Below are 9,962 nucleotides of genomic sequence, written 5' to 3' on the forward strand. Positions count from 1 at the left end.
TGAACGTACTTGCCACATTCCTTAGCCAGGTCACACCAATCTCGACGAACTATGTCCAGGCCTTTGAGCTCCTGTTTGACGCTGTATCGCCCGTCTCCCTGTGGCTCCACCACCAGCGCGGCATATTTCTTCTTCTTCAGCAGCAGAAGTGACTTAAAGACTCCGTCAATGTCAATCTCCAGCAGTTTGTATAGCTTGTTCACTTCTGCTTTCACCTGAAAGAAAAAAGAAAACACAAAGATTCAAAGTAGTAGAAAAAGAGACTACAGTTTTCAAGGGTGATTATTATTTTTGGGCTACACACACCTTGTTGCCCAACTTGAAGACTTCTTCCAAAGACTGACTGTTGGTGTTAATCATAATGGAGTCAGTATCTCCATAGATAACCTCAAGGTTCATCTGAGCAGAGCAATTAAAAACAAACAAACAAACATAAATCAATACAGAGTGCCCACAATTGGAAAAGGAGTCGAAAAAAGTTTGGTCCAAAATCAGTCTAACATTTGGAGCTAAATTAATAACCCCCCCAAAATATTTGACCCAGCTTTTTAGGTTAAATGAATGCTCCCAAAAATGTGGGTCGAATTAATCACCCACCAATCCTCCAAAATCGTGTCTTGCACAATAATACCTAATTTGGGTTGTTTTCAGTTTTAGATGATTGAGACAAAGCATCCCTTTTCGTGGATTATTTATTTGACCCAATGTCAAGGGTTGAATGAAAACAAAAAACATTGGGTTAAATAAATAAAACAAAAAGTTGGGTCAGTCACTTTCTGGGACTGAGAATTTGAGTCTTTTATGATCCAACTCTTTTTGGATGTGCTGTGCCTCTCAAAAAGGATGGCAAAACATAACATGTTAGCAATCAAAGTTACTTAGGTTGAATTCTGATAAAAATGGATGTTGCTTCTGTGTTAGATCTAAGATGTTCCTTATATTTTGGTGTACTCTATGACTTTAAGCTGATTAGACAGTACTTTTTAATTATTCAAATTCTAGAGCCATCAAATGTATGGATGAAGTGCACCAACCTTTTGGACCATGTCTTTGGTGTGCATCAGAATCTGAATACGAGCAGATACAAGAAAAAAAAACATGGATTAGAGCTAAATTTATAATGCCATGCCACACATTTATAACAGCAACATATAACGACTAAAACCCTTATCCAATTGAGAGGCCAAAGTTGGCAAATGTTTGTGAAGTTAGTGGATCTTGATCTCAAGGTGTGTCATTAGAGGTTGCCAAACTGTCACCAGGTCACCAGACGTGCAGGAAACAAAAAACAACTGTTGGTTTAGCAACCTGCTAGCAACCTTTGCCGAACATAGGCATCCTCAAACAAACAAGATCAAAACTGCTGTTACTATTTAGACACTCACCAATGCTCTCCCCTCAGTGGGATAGGGGATTAAAAATTTTGGGAAACCCCCATCCCAAAGAGGCGTGAATATTGTCGAGTTTCAGCAAAGGTAGCAGCACATTTGATCTTGTGAGCGTTCATTAATAGTCACCAAAGTTCGCAAAAATGGTTGCTAGAGGATGCCGAACATACTCCAACAATTTAATGTTTTGCTTTCTCCTTGTGTTACAAAGAGATTTTGAGAATGTTCAATATTTTGAACAAAAATTCCTTGTCTAGAATCCCCGGTGACATTTGGACGAACAATGATGACCTTGAACACACCCTGAGCGGATCAAAAAAGCTGCTACTTTCAAGGACACTCACCCGCATTTGGCCCTCAGTGGAATAGGGGTTTAAAGCTTTGTAAAACAGTCTTGATTGATACTGAAACAGTCTTGATTGTTTTTCATGTTGCAAGGAAATTGTTCAAAATGTCTTTGTGACATGTAAAACAATGAAGATGGTGTCAGAATGGTTTAAGGACGCCTTAAGACATAGTTTACATGTAGCCGTAATTTGGCAAACAGGTGGTAAAAGTCACCGGTTAGCCCTATCTGCTACAGTATATGTGCCTGGGTTTGATAGGAGATTAAAACTGAAGGTCTCAAAAACTTCGGCCAAAAGTGGAGATTTGCGAAGTAGCGAAGGGTTTAAATAGCCCTGGTTACATGTACACAAGGCCTTAAAAACAAGCACAACCTTGAACGAACCCCGACTAATTCCTGGCGTGAACATGCATTCACTACTTTTGCCAACACTCGCAAACGTTCGCATCTCAGTGGGGTCGGGGCTTGACAATGTGAGTGTGTGAGTGTATTTGTGTGGACACAAAAGCAGAGCAGGTGATTTTCTTTTAAACGGGGGATAATTGGCTAAGAGGGCAATTATGAGCGCGTGCTGTGACAGCCATCTTTTCAACCCACACATATCCACGCTGGGCAAAACACACATGCACACACACTTCCTCTTAATGGCTCGTAATGGCCTTAATCACCAGAGAAGTGACTGAAAGACAAAGACTGTTAACAGTGGCTGTCCACTGTGTGTGTGAGATCCAAAGGAGCAAAGGGATCTGAACAGGTGTGGGCCAGGTCTTTAACCTGAGACGAGGAGGGGTCATAAGGCCAGGAAGAACTAGACGCGATCTATCACTTGCAATCTGCTCCTTAATCAACTGCGGCGGCGTACGCATAACCCATGACAGAGTGAGTGGCGTATGGGGGCAAGGACGCTGGTTATTTCAGAGTAGGAAAGGGGCTGGTGGGGTACATCCACTCCCTGAAACCAGAGTGGGACTTAAGCATGTTTTATGGGGTGACACATGCCACTGTACAGAGGCGGGCGTTTTGAGTCATTCACAGAACAGCCTCCTCCATTAGCGGTTGCACAACAAGGTCAATGTCTCATCACACTTACACATATGCAAACACATTTTTGGTTGAAGGCTTTTCGCACACTAAACAACTCATTGACATGATAATGATGAGGCAACAGAGAAAATCATTCAAAGGCCTCTATTGGTAGAGAACGCATTGCAGACATTTATATTAACAGGTTTCTCTACGTTGGAATTTCAGAATGGAAAAAAAAAACTAGAACACAAAAGGAAAAGTCTTTTTGGTACAGATAGATATGACAAAGACACAAGACATTCATGACTGCAAGTCAGCTAAGTGCCACTGTCAATGTTTAGTGTTATACAACAAATCAACTACATCTTTTTTACTCTGTTGAGGGGCACGCACATTTCCAAGCCTTAAAATTTACTGCAGTGACCCTAGAGAACTTTGTAAGTATGTCAAAACGACCTAAACTGTCCATCGCAGAGAGAAGAAAAGCGGTGTAAAAAAGGAGTTGCTTCAGGTTTGTCAAATTGAATTCATGTGATTTGTTTGGCAGTAACAATTCAGTAACTGAATGAAGACTTTTTTTCTATGTTTGAAAATTCAATGAGATGCATCTCATAAAGAGAATAATGTTTACATTGTTAAACATAAAAGTAGGGTTGGACGACAATTACATTGTATCTCCAACAAACAATGGCAATCGCAGCTTTGTATTCTATTTCCATTGTATTCTAATGAGTTCATTATAATCGTCAAATATTACAGGTGGGTGTGGTTTGTAGCGATACAAGACGTAGATGCAGTGTATATAATGTGGAAAAAATGTTCTAGTCTTTATGTTACCATTTATAGGACGCACCCATACTTTTGTCCTACAAAAAGTGTATCCTACTGCATTTTGGGGCAATCATGGTAGATGGCGATGCAGTTTTTTTTTTTTTAACCTTCTTGGCATGCATGCAGGATAAGGGGGAAGTCTTTGTCTTAACCTCTTCATACCTAAGCAGCATGCTGAAGGACCTGATGCATTTGTGTGTCTAAACCAATAAATAGTCTGAATTTTGATGATGTCAACCACTCTTGAGAAGAAGCTTTACCAATCAAAATCAACTTCTCTGTGCACTTTATGGATCTTACAAGATGGTTCCCAAAACGCAATTTCAAAAAAGGCCAAGTGTTCATTTTTGACCAAAAACACAAATTTATGCACTTGTTAGTCAAACCAACTTGCTTTCTGTAAAATTTTAAGGGTTGCAGGTTAACATCTGAACTTATTTGGAAAATATACCACCATTATTTTAGCGTATTTTTCATGGACTAGTGTACCTCACAATGGACACTCATGGAAGCGAGGTGCAATTCGGTGAAGCGATATCACCAGTGCTTGCAGATTTGACTTAATTTTTTTTTTACAGGTGGCTTAAATTGCAAAGACTGTTCTTTTTTAACCTCCTTGGCATGTGGGGAAGAAAAGGAGCTCTTTGTCTTAAAAATAGCTCACCAGTGACGGGGCACTGTGACTTGCTGGGAAAAAGATGAAAAACAAGAAGAATGTAAATGTATTTATTTATGTACAGTGAACCCTCACTACTTCGCGGTTCCACTATATCGCAATTTTTTTTTCCATTACGCAGATTCACCACGCTGCGGATTTTTTTTTTCACTACGCGGATTAACGACAAAGGGTTTTTTTTTCATTACGTATTGAACTTTTGCAATAGCTGCCAAGCGTGCTGCTCCCGCGACGGCTTGTACTGAGCCTAAACGCCATCAAAAAACGATGACAATTGCTGAGAAGGTGATAATTCTCGAATTCAAAAGTTATGCGGCCGTGGCCCGCCATTTGGGAGTGAACCAATCCACAGTTCACTACATTGAGTACGAGGCGAACATTAGACGACGGCTGCCATCACGTATGGCAATTCGGCGAAGCCAGTTGTTACGGGTCGTTATAAAACGATCGTCCGTATGGAAGCTGCTTTAGCAATCTGGATTGCCGACTGCCGACGGAAGAAGCCCTTTCTTTTGAAGTCTCGTGCAGCTGCGGTCATATTAGTCACGGCCCAGACGTCAAATTAAAGTCTAATCTGTACATGATCAAAGATGATTACAATGGATAGTTTGCACTTGCAACACCATGTTATAAAAGAAATCAAGGGAAGGGGTTTCCACCGTTCCAACCTGTACAGGTTATAAGGTTTAATACTATTAGATTTCAGTAAATATGTGTACTGCAGTAATATTTCTTTTAATAATACGTATAGCATGAAGACTTTTCACGCTTAAAAAAACTAATTTATTTATTTATTTTTAATGTGAAAAGCGGGGCGCTACTATCGCAGCCAGCTCCGGAACGTATCTACCGCGATAAACGAGGGTTCACTGCATTCATTATTTGTACTAAACATGGTACACATTTCTTAATGTACCAAATATTCAATATTTTGATATAATAAAAAAGATTGTGTTTAGTGGAAAAAAAAGCTGTAATGATAATTTCATGATATAGTGACATATTTTTGCTCAAGGTTATCACACAATCAGAATGGGGTATCGGTCCATGCCGGACAATTCATTGACAAAGTACGGTTCTATGTAATAAAGCGAGAATCCAACAGGATGTTCTGAGTCTAATGAGCAGCGGTAAATGGACAGATGCTGGGAATGTCAGAGCGACAACAACATGAGGCAAAGCAAAGTGAGAATGTGTTGATGTAATTGATGTGCGGACTCATTTAGACACGTTTTCCATATGCTGTCACTTCCAACGGGGTAGGCCACTCGGAGGAATGGGTTGTGTGTAAGACAAGTCGTTTGACCATGACAGTGGAATCTGTGCAACTGGTGGTGTGAGCGCTCATCTTGACACAAACACCAACACACACTATAAATCATGATTCAAAATAATCTAATGAAACCCATTAGAGGAGCAGTAAGAAACATATTTACAAATGCTATAATGCTCAGTTTCACTGCCGTAAAAAAAAAAAAAAAAAAAGGACTGTAGAGCAGTACTACAGAGCTAACTACAAACAAAAATTAATCCAAGGTAAAGTGAACAATTATCTCTAGATTAATTTAAACTATGATAAGGGTTAACAGTCAATCAAGTTAGGGTTAGAGACAGTTAGTCCTCAATATCAAACAACAAATGCCTTTGTTTTGTTATTAATCAGCCTTGTTATTGGAGGTCATCTAATGTCATGCAGTTCAATTGTCTATTGCTACTCCTTTGTCTCTAAGTATCAACTTGAATTAACCTGCTCGTCTGAGTTACGTGTGGATCCACAAAAAGACAGAAGTGATCATGACAGTCTCCTGTTACATAGCCATTTGCATACCACACAGGATCAACATTTGAGGGCTAGCAATTTAAACTGCACTGTGACTGAGAGCCCTTGTAAAAGGAGCCTGGAACAATAGTGACGATTGTTTTGAAAAGCACTATGATGGAAAGCGTTTTGGGATAGACACGACCTGACTGAAATAGTGTCTGTGTAGGAACGCTGTTCCTCTGTTAATGCTGCGCGGATAGTGCTGCTCAAGGTCAAAGGATCTACATAAGAGAAGGACTCAAAGGGAAAAAAAAATAAACACAGATTGACCTTTAGTGCTAATGTGAGCAATTATGCACACAAAAGTACTAAAACCATTGGTCCTAAGACACTCACCTGTCTGGGATGATTCCATAACTATTCTCATGTCTGCTAATGGGCGGGTCAGTCTGTCACAAGATCGCGTCTGATTTAATACCACCGGCTATCACTGAAAATAACGGTGAGCATTGTAAATAACTCCACAATGACAACAATGCCCCCACAGTCCACTCAATTAGAATATACGGCGCACGAACAGATGGAAAGGACACATTCCAGTGTTGCAGCGTTGCCGCTGACACAGGCAAAGGCAATTGTGTGCCTTTGAAAGGTAATCAAGACTACTCCTGCCAGCCGATATAGAGCACTCATATAGTGGTTAATTTATGCTGGAGGCTCCACTAAATGCTGGTAACATGCACTGTACTTAATTACATGTCAGCGTAACTAAGTCGTTTTTTGACTCCCTGAATTGGCAATTGAATGTGATTTCAGGATGAGGTTGTATAGTTTATGTCAAACTGCACCTCGTGACTTTTCTACAGCAACATTTTGTGTGGTATAAAGTCAGCAGTTGTTACGACATGCTTTCCGGGAACAATTTCAAAATAAAAAGCCATTGTGTCAGACCTTTGTGAGGGTGTATCTCCAAATGGGGTGTAGACAAATCATGTTTACATTCTTGCTATCAATGAAAGAGCATAATATGAGATGGTTTGTTGTGACATGTAGGTATGCATTTAATTTTTAATCTGTGAAATTTATTCAAATCAACAAGACACAAACACGGTTTACATATGAATTGACCGCAATAATAAATATTGTAATTCATTCATTGCAATTGACTGCTAATGTCGAAGATAGATTTTTTTCTGGGCTAGCAGTGCATGAGTTAATAGCCTGTAGGCATGGGCAGGGATAACCGTATTGGCCATACATCGCCATTTTTAAAGTCAGTTATTTAAAACCGCCCAAAAAAGTCAAAATCTGTAGTGTTTTTTCCCCCCTGCGTCGTCTGCCTTCATGAGCGACTGCAGTATGCACGGGAGCCTCCTTTCATTGTGTATCATATGGGAGTCCTCTTTGGCTGCCGCAGCCAATCACTATGTCCACTTCCTGGTTTGTCGGCTTCAGTACCACTGTTTGCTACTGCCGCTAACTAATGCGGGTAACGTTGATAACATGCTAATTTTATGGAGAGTTTTATCTGATATTGCTTGAGCTAGGACAGTCTACCTAAATTGTGGGTCATCTAAGAAATAAAATAAGTCGGCTGTCTGGGAAGTTTTTGGATTTTGAAAAAGTGCAGGTGAAGTGGTGAAGGGAGCGAGCGAGCGGGAAAATGACTTTCGTCAACATTAAATGACAGAATTCACATTGTACTAATAATGGATACACAGTCCTTGAATGATTGATTTGTAACAAACTACCATTACTCGATGGTTGTTTTCTTCAGAACAATAATTTTATTAAAATACTGTTGTGCATTTATACTTCTTTTATACTATGTCCCAATATTCAAGTTTGGATGTTCAATTGGAAAGAATTCATGTTTATAATTATTGGTGAGCAAAATTTGTTTGACAGAAAGTTTTCATTTTGTTCACATAAGTATTTTAATTTAGCATGGTAAATTTCGTTCTTGTAACAAATGCTATATTGTATATTTGGTTTGAAACTACAACTAGTGTAATATTGTAGAAAAATGGCTATTTACCAAAAAAGATTGTAAAATTATTAAAAATTATTTTAGACCTGTAATTTCAATACCGTGATGTTTTTGCTCAAGGTTAACATACAGTCAGATTCAGATATCATTACATGGCTGGTAGCTTGATAATTTTGATAACTGTTATTGTTTTATAGAGTATTTGCACCATTTTGTCTATCGGTTAAACTTTAATTGTTTGAAGCAGGGAAAAGATATAACTTAAACAAGCTGTCTTCAGTGTGTTTAAGCCAATACAGATTATGACCGATTGATAACTGACTATTAACTTTGGGAACATTTGACCAAGGTAATCTTTTTTTAAGCCAAATAAAACATTGTCCTCTCATTACCAGCTGCTCATGATTTCTCTCAATCATGATGTCAGACATTAAATTAATATACACTGAACTGTACAATCCCAGCCATTATTCTCATCTCCAAAGACCTCATTAGCAAATGTTACAGAAGTGACAGTTCAAGATGAGGAAATCCTGTCCCACTCGACCGTCTGCCACCACTGCAAGCTAATGGAGCCAAAATAGCAGCACTTCTCCCATGTGACTATTTGTTAAGTCCGGAGTAAAGCCACCTCTTTAGGGAGTGTAGAGGGGACCAGACCACCATGGAAACATGCAGCCCTCGTTTCCACATCAACCCACAAACATTCACAGACACACTCCCGTAGCAGCCATCTCTAATACAAGGAAATGCAAAAATTACCCTTTGATTCTGAGACAGCGATAGGAATGAAGCCAACGCTATTTAGTCACACACTCAGCAACACACACAGACGACACATGATAGGATGATGGCGGAATTCCTGTGTCTAATTCGGGGAAATGATTTGTGATTCGTGAGACAAGATGAATAATCCAAAACCTAAAGGAAGGACAGCGGGGTTAGTAATATTTACCTTGACTTGATTACAAGCGCCCACATTCAGAAGGGTGGGTTTAACCTTCACGACACTCTGACCTCTCAGCACCCTCACTTCTGTTACCTAAGCTCGCATCTATCCCTCACTCCGCATGCCATCCAATAATGTCAACTAGGAGCTCCTGTCAGTCTGTTTTTAAACACAAGGACAGAGACTCAATTACACGGCTTTTAGGGAGTCATCCTGCACCCATCACAAACATACACAGACACACACCTGCTAACGGTTGTCACATTTGCTGGCAGAATGTCAAAGGTCAAACCAATATGCATTCCAAAACAATCAGCGGCTTCCACTGGGCTGAATTGTTTACATCACTTGATTAGGACGACACACTGTTACTTTTTATAATCAGTAGCTGAATACGCCTCCCAAAATAAGACTAATGAACAATGAAGTAAAAACCTGTAAAGTGCTTTGTTTTGCCATCTTTTGGCAGCAAGTAACCGCATTAGTACCACGAGAAAAAATTAATACCATCTGATAGATTCTTGAGTCTTCCATATACTGTGTGTATGTGTATATATATATATATATATATATATATATATATATATATATATATATATATATATATATATATATATATATATATATATATACACACACACACACATACATACAGTCGGCCCCCGGTTGTCGGCCATTGTGTTCGAACATTTATTTTCGCTTTACTACGTCAACTAATTTGGAAGTTGACGCTCATCACGGTAACGTCGAACGCTATTGCTCTTACAATGTCACAATCACTGTCTCAGTCACGGTGTCAGTCACGGAGTCAGTCACGGAGATGCTATTGGCCGGCGTCACGTCAATCACAGAAATGCTGATATGCTATTGGCCGAACGCCTTTATCTAGCTTGATGGCACAGCTGGTCGGGACGGAAGGAAGAAAATAAGTCAAAAACGGAAGGAAGGAATGTTGTGAAGACTTTGCAAACTTTATCTGTTAGACATGGCTTCT

General features: G+C 39.5%; 1 protein-coding gene across 1 annotated transcript in view; it reads right to left on the bottom strand.

Moving 5' to 3' along the window:
* Nucleotides 1-9,962, bottom strand: part of pola1 (polymerase (DNA directed), alpha 1) — a 62,112-nt gene that overhangs the window by 31,609 nt on the left and 20,541 nt on the right. Inside the window, exons 27-29 of the mRNA XM_088402491.1 lie at nt 1,035-1,067; nt 307-399; nt 10-215 (exon numbers count right to left, since the gene is read on the bottom strand). Of these exons, the coding sequence (XP_088258617.1) occupies nt 10-215; nt 307-399; nt 1,035-1,067 (332 nt within the window). The remainder of the gene's footprint in view (nt 1-9; nt 216-306; nt 400-1,034; nt 1,068-9,962) is intronic.

Source organism: Hippichthys cyanospilos, chromosome 19 (assembly GCF_059441005.1).
Source record: "Hippichthys cyanospilos isolate Australia breed blue-spotted pipefish chromosome 19, RoL_Hcya_1.0, whole genome shotgun sequence".
Classification (NCBI taxonomy): Eukaryota; Metazoa; Chordata; class Actinopteri; order Syngnathiformes; family Syngnathidae; genus Hippichthys; species Hippichthys cyanospilos.